General features: G+C 39.6%; 1 protein-coding gene across 6 annotated transcripts in view; it reads left to right on the plus strand.

Moving 5' to 3' along the window:
- igf2bp2a (insulin-like growth factor 2 mRNA binding protein 2a) overlaps window positions 1-14,806 on the plus strand; it is a gene marked incomplete at its 5' end in the record, with an annotated part of 45,104 nt that overhangs the window by 28,533 nt on the left and 1,765 nt on the right. For 2 of the 6 annotated variants that reach the window (XM_079254886.1, XM_079254887.1), the window contains 12 exons: window positions 894-945; window positions 3,061-3,124; window positions 3,658-3,948; window positions 4,082-4,216; window positions 7,073-7,195; window positions 8,615-8,750; window positions 10,366-10,503; window positions 10,858-10,926; window positions 11,629-11,748; window positions 11,849-11,923; window positions 12,089-12,220; window positions 12,669-12,782. In XM_079254886.1, the coding sequence (XP_079111012.1) occupies window positions 894-945; window positions 3,061-3,124; window positions 3,658-3,948; window positions 4,082-4,216; window positions 7,073-7,195; window positions 8,615-8,750; window positions 10,366-10,503; window positions 10,858-10,926; window positions 11,629-11,748; window positions 11,849-11,923; window positions 12,089-12,220; window positions 12,669-12,782 (1,449 nt within the window). Of the gene's footprint in view, window positions 1-893; window positions 946-3,060; window positions 3,125-3,657; window positions 3,949-4,081; window positions 4,217-7,072; window positions 7,196-8,614; window positions 8,775-10,365; window positions 10,504-10,833; window positions 10,927-11,625; window positions 11,749-11,848; window positions 11,924-12,088; window positions 12,221-12,668; window positions 12,783-14,806 lie in introns of all 6 variants that reach the window. The other 4 variants (XM_079254884.1, XM_079254883.1, XM_079254885.1 and 1 more) reach the window with 4 other exon arrangements.

A 14,806-nucleotide genomic window follows, 5' to 3' on the forward strand; every position in this document is an offset into this window, starting at 1 on the left:
TAAAAACAAAAATTCAATTAAGAAGTCCTGGAAGGATAAAAACATCTATGTGATTATGTTTTAATCAATACTTTCTCGAGTTTCGTTATCTAATATGTTGCCTTTGCAACATATTAGATAAATAAATTTGGGGTTTATATCATTTGAGTGTTTATTTATTTCGTTGGAAATAAAGTTCTTTTTTGGTGGCACCTTATTTATACCACCCCATAGACACTAAACCATTATATTCCCTATGTTATTTCAGTCTTTGACACTTTAAGTGGAACTATCTAATTACACAGACGACATATGCACTGTGTACCTGGCATAATTAATTCACTTGCTTTTAATGTGCAGTAAACAGACAATTCCTCTTCAAGGGTTTAAGATAGTGGGGTATTAAAGTCTACGTAATTGAACAGTTTGTTGTTCTTCCTGTTTTTCCATTATTGCAAAACTGCAGTTTGTGTCATCTATGAAAGGCACCAGTATTCATCTCTCTTAACTTTATCTGTAATCGTAGGTGGTGTTTTTACAGGCAAGTCCGCACCAGTCTCAACCTTTTGAGACTCATTATTGTGTACACAGTTGAACTTTAAGGAAATCAAAATGAATAGTCATTAAGGCTGATCGTCCAATGTGATACTATTGTGAGAGGATGTTGCCAAAAGATCAAGTAAAAAAAAGAAAGTTAAGTTAAAAGTTGTGTTTTGGATTTGGCTTCGTAGTAACGTGCTTTGATTAAAAAAAAAAAAAAAAAGTTTCACTTTGACTCTATTATTTCTGTGCAGTACATTGTCATTCAGAACATTGCCAGTAGCACCAAGCTTGTGTGTGTGTGTGTATGTGTGTGTGTGTACCACTGTGATTGGGTTCTTGTCTTTGTGCCTAAACTGTTGTGTCTCCCTCAGGTTTTGGATGGCCTTCTCGCTCAGCATGGTACTGTAGAGAACGTGGAACAAGGTATAGAACTCTTCTCCCCGTTTGCTACGTGTCGTCGTCATTTTACTCCGTGTGTAATGCTTATGTGTCTATTAAACATCACACACGCTTTTCAGTAATTCAAGTCTCCCCCTGTGATTTATCTTCCTCATTATCATCATCCCACACATCTGTTATCTAAACATAACCAATTTCTGCATATGAATCAGCCTCTATCATCTCATCAGTCTCTATGCATATAAGTTTGACCTGGAGACGAGAGCGGTTGAATTACATGCAGTCTCTGTAATGAGCAATGCCTACCACCAAGAGTCTCCTCTGCCTCAGCGTATGGATTGAAGTGGGCAGAAATGGCAGACATCCAGCAGTAATGTGCCTGTGTGTGTGTGTGTGTGTGTGTGTGTGTGTGTGTGTGTGTGTGTGTGTGTGTGTGTGTGTGTGTGTGTGTGTGTATGTGTGTGTGTGTTTATGTCTATTCATGTTTGGGTGTTGTATCTCTTTTGTGGAGCGGTATCGTCGTGAGGGGGGGACTGACACAGAAGGCGCCTGTGGTGAAACTTTTGCACTGTTTGATGAGGGTGTGTGCATGTGTGTTTGTGCAGGGAAGGCAGCAGTAGTAGACAAATACACGTGGACTAAAATTCTGGCACAAGCACACAAATTCACAGTGTGTTAAAACAACCAAGACCAACTGCCTCCTACTGTAGTCATGACAGGCGCTAAAAGAAAAACCCAGCGTAGAAATGACTCCGCTCAGATTTTCCCAGAAACTGCTGAAAAAAGCCAGCTTCATTTTCACCCAGACACCAGCGCAGCGTTTCTTCCTCTCCTCTCCAATCTTCAGTTTGGCTCCTTAAACATCACTAGTTGCTGTGAATAATCATGAGAAACCACCTCTCACTGGAGCGGTCTCTGTCCAGCTTCCTGTCTTCCGCCGTCTGTCACTTCTTCCAACCTGACTCTGCTTGCTCTGGTTTCAGGGGTGAGTTTTTGGAGAGGTCCGATATTCGTGTGTGGCATGGTGAAGGTTGCCTGTGGCGGGGCAGGGCAGGGTGGGGCGGTCCAGAGCTGGCTGTGAGCTCTGGTGTCAGGCATCATGCCAGACTCTGCCCACTCAACCTCTTTAAGCCAGCTGGGCGCTCTCGCTAGATTTAACCCTTCCAAACCAGCTGATTTTCACTTTTACTCACTTATGATTGCGTACATTTGTGATGCAAATTTTGATATGGAGAAGGCCACAATGGTATATGTTTCGCACCTATGTTACATCGCTTCTTTTTCACCAGCCTTGGAAAGTGTCGTCACATTTACAGAGCTTTGAGCGCATTGTTATGACATTTAGGAGTTTCATAGAAACCCATTGGTGCCAAAGCAGAGATGCTTTGTCTCCTTTGACAGAGACCTCATTAGACTAGCTGACCTTTCTTCAATAAGCTTCTGGAAAATATTCTTCTTTTCCCATCACCAATCACACGCTTTCTTCATTGAAAAGAAGAAAGCATGTACAATGTGTGTGTTGACTGGAATGTGAAAAGATTCCTGCAGCATATATGCTGCATTTATTTTTAATATAACAGAATGCAAGTATCAAGATTGTTTGCCATCAGTTTGCCGTTATCACAACAGCCCAGCATCAAAATGTTTTAAAATATTCACCTGATTCATCAGTCAATTGAAAGTTGCACAACAGATTCCTCGTGTACATTGCCCTACAGTTCAGCATGTTAAAGGATGATGCCAGCAGGAATCACATCCTCAGTGCTGCTCCGTGTTCGCTAAACAATGCAGAACCATAAATCTTGCCAAGGCGCATCTCATTGAGCACATTGTTGCTTTTGATAAGCAGTTGCTTTCTTTGTTTAGGCTGTTATGTCAAACTTAAATCTGTTTTTGTGCAAGTGGCAGAGAGGCTATTGTGTTCAGCAGCTCCTGTCAGCAGTGAAAGCAGCAGGATCTGGAGCGGAGCCAGTGTGATGATGGCTGTAATGGATTCACACCGACAAGTGGCTCTCAGGGTCACCACGGGAACCTGGACGCTTGTCCGACTCACCTACGGCAATGACAAAGAGCTGCTAAGAGCATTTGTAAACCTTTGTTTTCTGTATCACACGTTTTCTTTCTCTCCCTGTCTCACAGTGAACACTGACACAGAAACAGCAGTGGTGAATGTTACATACGCAACCAAGGAGGAAGCAAAAGTGTAAGCAGCACAAATAATGACACTGATTAAGTAAAACAACATATTGTGTGTTTCCCATGAAGGTCAGAACACAGGGGAGTTCATCTCTGAACAAAACGGGAATTAGCTTCTTTTAGAGCAAAAGATTTTTTTAATGTAAAGTTCTTATAATATGGTCACACTCAAGGAGATTCTTGCTTTTTTTTAAAAACATAACTTTCTGTCATCTATCTATCCTTATGGAGCTAATATTTTATTTATCTAAAGCTTATTTTTTCCAAATCTGCCTCCAACATTTTCTGTTTTTGGGTTTCTCATATTAAGTTTAAGACATTTCCATCTATGAGTAAGGTATATAACTGAGAATAAAGTGCACATCTGAATGGCTTTTATTCATTTTTGATGCAATGAATTAGTGCTCTGAAGGAATTCACAGTGCGTGTGCTGTAAACAATCAGTTGTGCTTCTCACAAAAGTTGTATCCTTTGCATCCCCTTAGTTTGATATTTCTTCTCTCCTAACACTTCCCGCTCCTCCTTTTCTTCCTCCACCAGAGCCATTGAGAAGCTAACAGGACACCAGTTTGACAACTACTCCTTCAAGGTGTCGTATATCATGGACATGGATGCTGCTCCACCCGTCCAGGGTTCCCGTACACGGCGTGGAGGTCGACCATCCCGGGACCAGGGTGCCTCTCAGCCTGGTCCGTCTGGAGGCTTTGGTTCGCCACGCCCCCGACAACACGACTTCCCCCTTCGTATGCTCGTGCCTACTCAGTTTGTGGGAGCCATCATTGGCAAGGAAGGCCTCACTATTAAGAATGTCACCAAACAAACACAGTCCAAGTAAGCTTTTATTACTAAAGTTTTTATTTCAGATTTTGTTTTGTCTTAATTTTACTGACTTCAATTTATTCTCTACTGTATTCTCTACTGTAGACTTTAATAATGCTTTACAATCTCCACATTCCTCTCTCAGGGTGGATATTCACCGGAAAGAAAATGCAGGTGCAGCAGAAAAACCTATCACCATTCACTCAACACCTGAGGGCTGCTCCTCCGCTTGTCGCATGATTCTGGACATCATGCAGAAGGAAGCCAATGAGACCAAGACGTGAGGCTTCACTTCACACACAAAGACACCTCCCCCAACTCCCACCCCCAATACACACCCTCCCCCATACCCACAAATTCTCAAACTTGCATGTAAACGTTTTCATGTGGGGCCTGAAACATATACAGTCCCACCAGGGGATTAGCTGCAATGTCTGAAAGGCTATAATCTTATCCTTTGACCTGCATACACACCTTTAAATCTCACTTTGCATTCGTTAGTTGCTAGGACCACTAACACTGTAAACATCGTGCACACTCACATAGACTGACACGTGAACACCGATTAGCATTTAAGAGATCAGGCCAAGAGATCTAATTGAGTTTGACACTTTTAACAAGACACTTTACCTTTTAAACTCGGTTTCTACTCTGTGTAAATTGGTGTTTATCTGTGTCTATTTGTTGTTGTGTTAAATGTGGGAGGCGGTTGAGCAGCTTTATGTTAAGTTCTGGATTCCTTTAAAATGTGAAAATGTTGCACAGCCTTTTAGTTTGTCTAATGTTAAAAATAATAATATATCATCCTTACCTTTTTTTTTTGTGTGTTTGCTTATTTAGTTTTTTTTTTTTTTTATCATGCTATATGTTTGTCTACCATTATGGGCCTTCAACGCCTCTCATTTGGCTTGAAAATATAATATATCAAGTCTTTCAATGTGCAAATCATACAGTATTGTGCAAATGTTGAGCTAACATTTAAGTCTTTATTGTTGCATGCAGGGAGTACAATTTTTTTTAAAGTTTTACTTCAGAAATTAGCTTCTTTTTCACTTTTTCAGTTCAGTACTTGTACATGACTATTATACCTGTACAGAGAAATTTGAGAGATTCAGGTTTCTGACACTGATCAACAAACCATTTAAATATTTTAAAAAAGCAGCTAACTAAAGTGCTGAAGTGCCTAATGCATGCATTTAGTTACAGCAGCCTGCAGAAAGCCTGTCATTCATTTCCATTTCTTTTGTTGAATCTTTTTTTTTTCCCTTTTAAAAGTAATGGATGAAATTCATACAGCACTTTCCAAGGCACCCAAACAACTGCCAACTTAAAGTCAGTGGATAATCCACCCAAGCACCTGAGCCACTGCCCCCCCCCCCCCCCCCCCCTTTTTTTTTTTGTTGTATCCAGTTGTCAGTCTTCTCGATCTCCTGTAAAGATGGTGAGGATGGAAATTGAAAGAACACATGAAAATGTGTTATGAAAAGCAGTTACACAATCATAAAATCCAACATTTGTATGAAAACCAGATTTGGTTTCCTGTCTGGCTGAATGTGCTTGCTGTAAGTGGTTTTTATAACAAGTTAAAAAAAAAAAAACTTAAAAGAACAATGAATCAGTCAGATGGTCTAATCCATTTTAATAAGTCACATCCATAATCCTGCTGTCAAAAGTTACAATAAAATCTGCACCTCTACAAGTTTGTTGACTAAACAACAATAAGCTGCTCCACCCGGGTGCCACACCTGTAGTCGTGAACCTGTTGCCCAAGTCGCCTTCTACCCTGTAATTTCACCAAGTCTTCATCCACTGAAACCCAAACCGCTGAAGTTTGGCCTCCAAACCCACACCACTGTCATCCCCTAACAGTTCATCCCGAACTAATTTCATCCTGCAGCGTAGATCTATACTTAGAGATTATAGCATGTCTTGACCTGCCGCCCCCACCCACTGCACACACACACTCCGACCACCACCATGTGTGCGACCCCGCCCAAAACAAACCCCCAGCATCTGGCAACCCTCCATCATACTCCACCACAACCTTAATCCACATTTGCAACCTGCAATTGCCAGTCAAAGCAGAAATACAGATAACGCTGAAACTGAACTCCTACTGGTTCAGTAACCATAAACAAATTATCTGGACTTTTAAGTGAAACATAGATGAATATTTATTTATTACCATGCAACTTTACATATCTGCTTTACATTTCCAATGGATTCTGTTAAAATTATAAAATGTATGATCAAAATCAAATCTCCAGGCCATGTAAAGATCTAAGTTATCAGTCATGAAACAAAATTCTGCCTCCTCATCCTCAAATTGCACACTTAATGGTTGAATCATTTTCATTTTATCAGTCCTCCATAATGCCTACTGGTTTTGTCAAAATCATGAAAAATTAACTCTATTAAACTTCACAATAGAAAATATGACTCACTTTCTTTTCATCATAACTGGACTTTATAAATAATGTTTTCTACTCCTGAATAATTTTAAACCAACCAACCTCAGCAGCAAAATAAGTGGGCTTCAATATGGACGTGCAAGGTATGAATCAGGGCTTTACTCTACCTGTCATAATGGTTTGACATTGGGGCTTGTTAATTTTTTTAGTAATTATTCAAATTATGTAACTTGAATTACTTCTAATTGACTCGGTTCTTTTTACAAATTATTCCTTTGACGTTTTAGAATAAAATTATTGAAAGTTTGCAATTTACATTTTTATTTTGGTGATGAAAAGGAAGATTATATTTGGAAAAGGTACCGTTGGAAAAAGCTGCACCACCAGCTACACACACTGAAAATGACACTTCACATCCTTTTCATGTTCACTAAATTTTTTTCTTTGTCTTCTTCAAAAAAAATCATTTTCTGAGATGTTGCCTCTACAACAGTCAGAATCAGCTCCAAAACTGTTTCAAGCTGATCTCATTTTGTGAAAATACAGAGATGAACATATATGTTATGTATTTATCACAAAGAAAAGGATTTGTGTCTTGACAGTGGACGTTTCTCTCTCCTGCAGCTGTGTACATCTCCATCTCATCATATCATTTCTCACATCAATAACACTCGGTAGAAGTTGTCCTCTATCATCCTAGCTGATTTGTGTCTGTGTGTGTGCAGGACGGAGGATATCCCTCTGAAAATCCTTGCCCACAACAGCCTTGTGGGGCGGCTGATCGGGAAAGAAGGCCGCAATCTGAAGAAGATTGAAGAGGAGACAGGGACCAAGATAACCATCTCCTCGTAAGTTGCCTGTTTTTGCTGCCTGCTTGTGCGACTGTTTCAGGATGATTCCCAATCCAAAGATACTGACTATTGCCAGTTCAACCAAATGACAAACAAGACAGTCGTTTAGATTTCTTGCTGCCACGCCCTCCCTCCTGCGTACCCGTTAACCTCTCAGCATGTGGTCTCACTTAACTGAGTTGTTAAAGAGCAAACATGAAGTGTTGATTACACCTCCTCCTTGCCAGTACATGATATCAGAGGAAAAATGATTACCCCCATTTAACTGACTGAGCTCACCAACCTTCTTTCATTTGGAGCTAATGAATTGCTCTGTCTCCGTGAGCTCTGACAATGTAATGAGCCTTGAGAAGGAGACACAGCAGTGGAGTTAGACCTAAGCAGTATGTCCAGGCAGTATATCCAGAACTATTGATAAAGGACACATTGTTTCCACTGTAAATGCCCGGTTTTATTATTATTTGTATGACACTTAGCACAAATAATTCATGAACTGATAACTTCTTTAATTTGTGCACCAGACCATATAGAGTGGTGGTCACTTGAGTCCTGGTCAGGACAACCTGCCTGTAAAGGTCAAGGTGAAAAACTGTATTTTCATGCAAGTAAATGTCACTGTTCTTGAATGTGTCACCAGCTTTTGGGACAAAACAGTCATTCCAAGGCCTTTCGACACAATTCAACTCTTTTAAAATGCCTTGTTGCAGTGATTTTTCTTTCTTTAATGGATGAATCTATTTCATATGTGTGCTCCTGCCACCATACTCGTTCCCATCCCGACCTCACTGCACTTGTTTTAAGACACTCTTCACACATTTTTACACCAAAAGGTCAGCTCTCCTGTCACGCTGAGTACTCAGCCTGTGAAGCATGGTGCAAAATGTCTTTTAGATGTGTCTCTAGAGAGTTTTGGAAAAAGAAAATAACCCTGATGATTTCACCAAGGATATCTTAGTTATAGTTACTGACCTACAATATCTCATACATGCTGCTAATATTAAGGCTTGAAATGATCAGATAATGAATGTCCTTACTCAGCTGAAGTGTGTGGTTCAAATAAAGTCAAACTTACGTTTAAGGTAGAGAAACAAATGTATAGTTTGAGTGAGATGCACAGGGTTCTTAGTGTCTACCCCAACTAACTTTAACAAGACATTTATTCTGTCTTGTGAACATGTATTAGAGGCTATAAATTCAAGTCAGCCGTCAGCCTAACATGACACTAAGGATTTGCATTATGTGAATTGTGATATATACGGTTTTAGGAACTGAACCCTGACTAGTGAATTTAAAGTAAAAGTCTAAATGTCTCAGCCTCTGTTGCTTTCAGTTTTGAAATAATATGTGTGTAGAATGTAAGTCTCCATATACAGTGCTTACCTGTGTGTGTGTGTGTGGGGGGGGCCTGCCTTTCAGGTTACAAGACTTAACCATTTACAACCCTGAGAGGACCATTACGGTGAAGGGTAGCTTGGAGGCTTGTTGTAAAGCCGAGGCAGAGATCATGAAGAAGCTGAGGGAAGCCTACGAGAACGATATTGCTGCTATAAACGTAAGGTTCTTTGTTGTCTTGCGTGTGTGTTTACGTGTGGCTATGATCGTAGGATGACTCACACAGGTGAATGACAGAGAGGAGTGATGATAAACAGTGGGATAATATTGCCTTCCCATTCAGTGTGTGTTACCAGCGGCATTAGTAAGGCCAGCTTGGTAAACGGATAACAGTAAACGATCGCTGAATAGCTCATCAGTGAGTCGAAGGTTTGAGGGCAGCGTGCCTGTGAGTGTGTGTGTGTGTGTGTGTGAGGAGCCTCTGACTCACACTCAGTTCCCCGCTGTGTGAGACTGTGTTCCTGTGGTAGCATACTGCGTTTCCCAGCATCCATCTGATATCTGTAGGCTGCTCTTTCACCCAGCTCCTCTTTCACACTGACAGATGACATCACCTGTGCTGAAGCCGCTGAGGTCAACCTCAGATGAAGAGAAGCACCGAGGATTTCACACAGTGTGTGATGCACAAATGCAAAGAAAAACACTGATAAAGTGACTGTATCACTGTAAAGTGACTGCGATAATGCTTATTGATAGGAGCAGCCTAAACTCTGGAAGAGACAAGGAAACTAGTGTCTACTCATGTTTGTCTTTTTTTCAGGGCTATTTTTAAGGGCACATTAGTTCAGTAGTTTCTCCTTCATTGATACTGGGTATTTGTGCAGAAATGGCATGTGGTTGGATTGCTTTGGCTTGCGGCAGCGTTCCTGCCACCTCCCCGGATGAGCGTTGATTCTGCAGTAGGCTGGTAGGGCCATCTAGCGTAATGCCGTGGATATTACACAAAACTTTCAGGGATCAAGGAAGTAAAAATGAGAAACGACTACACGCCTTGTAACTGCTTGATTTTTCTTTTTTCACTGCTGGTAATCTTTATTTCAGTTTTCTTTCACTTTATTTACTGGTTTTTAAGCAATATTTCATCAAATTTATGAAAATTTATGTATAAATGGTTTTGGAGTTTTAAAATTTTAACTTGACTTTACAGTAAGTAGATGAAATGTGAGTACTTGTCTGTGAGAACTGGTTGAGGATTTAAAGAAGCCAATATTTTTTTGGATGTGAACAGCTGACAAATGAAAGGATTGACTTTGACTTTGACAGATATAACACCTGTTATACTTTTACTGCTAGTGATTGTTTTCTTTCTTTCTCATTTTACTTGAGCTCATTTGTAATTCTTGCTAATGAATACATTTAGGTAAGAAAAAAAGCATGTCATAAATTTATTAATATTAGTCATTATTTTGGGTTAAATTTATTATAATGAAATTTGACATTTTCAGATGACTTGTTTACTCCAAAACACCATGTAAAATTGAAATATATCCATCAATTAGAACGTCATTACTTAAATATATAATTGGACTGCCAATAATTCAGTTTTAGAAGTTTGAAACAGACAGTATTTTTTATTTTTTTGTTTATCATCGACCGTTACAGTGGGCAACATCCTTTTGCAGCAGAATATAGTACATGGGTGTTTGTAAAATTCTGGTTAAAATTTGTTGTACAAGCAGGAAAAAAAGAGAATAAAACAAAAAGAAAAAAAGGAAATTTTTCAATAAATAAATTGATCAACTTAACTATTCCGTGTGTTCTCTTTTTTCACCTAGCAACAGGCCAACCTGATCCCAGGCTTGAACCTCAACTCTCTGGGCATTTTCTCCTCTGGTCTGCCGGTGCTGCCCTCTGCTGCTGGACCACGTGGTGCAGTTCCCCCTGTGGCAACAGCAGGATACAACCCATTCTTAGTGAGTCTTTTTCCATATGTTGACATACAAGATATATTGACAGAAAGAAATTCTGTCTCTTTCAAGCTTGTTGCACCCACTCAGCTGCATCATTACCAGAGATGAGTCAGTTTGTCTCCAAACAAAGTCTCCACTCATCACTTGGTGAGGGCAGGCCTAAGTGGTGTGAGACAGCGTGTGAGAATGCATTTGCGTGCATCATAGTCAATGAGATCAGTGTGTGATTCACTGTGAGTTTATGCCTTGAAAGTCCCCCTAAAAAGAGCTTGACTTGCGTTTGTGCATGTGTCTGTTAAATGTTTGTGTTTGTGTTTACATATCATGTGACTGGCCTGTTTGTCACTTCGCTTCCAGAGTCAATCTTCACATCTCAGTGGCCTGTATGGGGTTTCTCCAGCAAGTGCCATCCCCCACCAGCACTCAGTATGTTCCCTCTAATCTGCGCTACAGTCAGTGTTGCTTTGGGGGTTTTCAACTAATTTCTTATATGTTGTGGTTTTGGAGAAAGAAAAAAAGGTTCAGTTGTTGCCAGTTCATGTCTACAGTTTATAAATTATATTACAAAGTTGATAAAGAAACACAAAAGTATATTTTAGAGATTAAAATAGCTTCTCTGTCAGTGTCTGTGTCAGAGATTCTGGCTTTTCTGTTTCCCATCGCCCAGTCACCAGTACACCACAAATATCTCTGGACTTCTCAGCCCAAAGTTATCCCGTGACTCATAAAAATTCACTTCATAAACCTCAAGTAGAAGTGTGTTACCATGCTAAGAGAAAAAACACAGGGCAACCATCACCCCTAATAGGAAATAAACCATTCATACCTTGCCAGAAAGCAGTGTTTACAAAAGTGACAAACCTTGGCAAGTACTTAATTTAGCTTTTCTTGGATGTGATGTCTATGTTTTCAGCTGTTCCTTAAGTATCTGATGGGTTAAATCAACATTTTTGTAGCACTTCAGAGCAATTTCTGAGCATTTTGCTTTGCCACCACCACCAGACTTCATGAAGACTAGTGTGTGTGTTATGGGTTTTTTTTTGGTATGGTTTTTTTTTTTTTTTTTTTTTTTTTTTTTTTTTTTGTAATTGTGTGTGTTTGTGTGTTTGCATGTACTTTGTTCAGCAACAGGCTCCAGAACAGGAGGTTGTCTACCTCTTTATTCCAACTCAGGCAGTCGGGGCACTTATAGGCAAGAAGGGCCAGCACATCAAACAACTTGCTCACTTTGCCGGAGCTTCCATCAAGGTTGGTTTGTCCATTTCAAACTGTGTTGACTATAATGAGATGGAAGCAAGGAATAGTTAGAAAAAAGAGTGACTAAGACATTTCTCCTTATACACATCAGATTGCCCCTGCAGAAAGCCCAGATGTCACTGAGAGGATGGTCATCATTACTGGAACTCCAGAAGCTCAGTTTAAGGTATCTCCACCAACTAAATATGCAAAAAAAAAAAAAGAAAGATGAAAGTAAACCTCCCTCCCATAAAACTATTTGTGAACTATATCATAATAAACAGCAGTTGATCACTATGTGTCTCCACCTTCCCCAGTCTCTCTCTGTCTCATACCCTCCTTTGTATTCCAGGCCCAGGGCCGGATATTTGGGAAACTGAAAGAGGAGAACTTCTTTTCGGCAAAGGAGGAGGTCAAACTGGAGACGCACATCAAGGTTCCCTCAACTGCAGCTGGCAGGGTCATCGGCAAAGGTGGCAAGACGGTAAGCCGATACAATTACATTTATTTCACTTTGTAAGAGTTTTATTCTTTCCCTTTTGGAATTTTAATAACTTCTTTAAAGAAGCCCAAATGTAATAAAAGGTTATCGGATGTTTCATTTGTTTTTCTTTTTTTATTAAGTATTTCCAGAGGATTGTGGCTGAGAAAAGCCAAGAAAAATTAAAGTTTATATTTTAGAAGAAACTCATAAACTTCTTAAAAAATGAAAGAATCTATTTATATTTTCCAGAAAATGTTGCAACCCAATGAAATTATCATCAAGAGCGCCACGTTTCAGATATCTCCTTTTGTTGTGGCTTTATCAGAGTGCCTCAGTGCTGTAAACGTGATACTTTGACTGTCAATAAGTAATGCCTGTGTTTTGTAAGTGAAGCTGGAGGTGAAATCCAAGGCCAGATCTTGACCTCTCAACTTTGTCTTTGTTTCAGGTAAATGAGCTGCAGAACCTTACGAGCGCAGAGGTCATCGTACCGCGGGACCAAACTCCTGACGAGAATGACGAGGTCTTTGTGAAAATCAGTGGGCATTTCTTTGCCAGCCAGGTACACAAAGCTAAACCAGTATCGTGTTTTTTAGTTTGTTTGGTTTTTTTTGACACAGTCTGCAACTGTATGGAGGAAAAAGTAGTTGCTTTTATATTTCAGTTGCATAATCAATGTCCAACTTTAACTGCTATTCCTGCAGTTTAATCACATACATATGCTGAAAGTTTGCTTTTAGAACGTGACATTCTTCTTTTGTTGTTTTATCAGCTACAATCAACTTTGCTACCTGGATTTAGTACTCAGCACGTAACTTCTCTCTCACTTCCTTCTCACCTCAAAACTTTTTAAAATTGGTCAAATCAGCTCAAAGCTGAATGTGAGCAAGAAAGCGTGTATAAACATAATGTTTTAATAGTATAATTAATCTAATTAATGTAATTAATCCTAAAGCAGCTTTTCATAACTTAGCAAGCAGCAACAACATATAAATTAGCACTAATTAATGAATTGTTGAATAAGTCTCGAGTGACTGACTCTTTATTAACTGCACTGTAAAGTCACTGTTGAATTGTTGAATTAAAAAAAAGGCCAGTGGGACAGGTAATGAGGTTATGAGCAGCACAAAGTTTCAATTTTGGGTTGTTGACACCAAAATGTCTACAACACTGATAAAAAAAAGTTATGAGTTATACGTAACGTTTACCTTTAATTACACTATCTACAAATGCTGACTGTAGCTGTAACAATGTAAAAATCTTAAATATAACATTAACGAATTACCAGTATACTATTAAAAAAAATTAACTCAAAATAAAAAAATTGTTGGCAAACAACTATTTTCACAGCTGCAGTGGATCCACTTCAAAAGCAAGTTACATTATAGCATATCCTAGCATGTTCCCTATCAAGACAGAACAACTTATGTTTGACTGTGTTTCATTAAAACTTCTCAAGTCCTGCCCCTGAGGCAGAAAGAGAGGCAGAAAGAGACTGATTATTGCATCGTTAACAAAAAAAAAAACAATGAACTGTGAACGTTAGCAACAGCTACCAGTGGCTAATGTTAGCATGTGCTGTCAGCTCCTGGCACAAGAACACAATGCATAATGTTTTATTTCTAGCTTCTGTATACCATTTTTGGTGTAGTGCACAATGAGGTTATAGATATGGATGAAATCTTTAAGTTGAAATCTCATTTCACACAAAAAAGACCAACTCATAGTCAACTATCTGAATGGGCAATTCAAATACAGTAAAAGTTTGCATGTTCTGTGTATGTGTTGGTTCTCTCAGGGTGGTCCAGCTTCCTCCCACTATCCAAAGACATGCATGCTAGGTTAATTGATCACTCTAAATTCTCCCAAGGAATGAACATGGATGTGAATTGTTGTTTGTCTCTTTGTGTTGGTCCTGCAATGGACTGGCAACCCATCCAGGATGTACCCTGACTTTTGCCTGCTAACTTCTGGTGACAGGCTCCAGCCCCCTGACCCTGAATAGGAATAGAAGTAGTGAATCTTTAAAGGGGTCCTATGATGGCATTTTGAGTTTTCTGAGCTTTCTACAGTGTTACAGTGTTGAATCCTCATCTGACATGTGAACGGTACTGTTTTTTATCACCTAAACGCATGTTTGAGTTTGAGTTTGAGTTCCAGCACTCTCTCTGTTCGGTTTCCATGGCGACGAAAAACGCGTCGTTTTAGAGAGTTTTTTCTACTTGGAAATCCTTGTGACGTCCCGGGGGATAAGGTTCGGTGATTGGTTACCTTCTACTGGTTAACAAGGGCATGTACAAATACATCAGGCGGGTGGAAAACGTCGGATAAAGTTATTTCCAACGATGGCTGGTGAGTTTACCAAAGAGAGACATCCTGCTGCACTCGTTGCTGTGGGTTGCTGTTTTCCACTTCGTTTTCAGGGTCTGATTCAGGTTCCAACATGTAGGGCTGTATGCTATGTGTTGACATTGTATTTTGTTTTTTTTTAATGAGTTCATATTTGCCTAATCCTTCTGTTTATAAGATGTTACAATGACGGCGAAAGCAGTTTCGGTGCACGCTCCCGATGTAGTGCAGTGGCGG

This window comes from Telmatherina bonti (assembly GCF_933228915.1).
Source record: "Telmatherina bonti genome assembly, chromosome: 15".
Classification (NCBI taxonomy): domain Eukaryota; kingdom Metazoa; phylum Chordata; class Actinopteri; order Atheriniformes; family Telmatherinidae; genus Telmatherina; species Telmatherina bonti.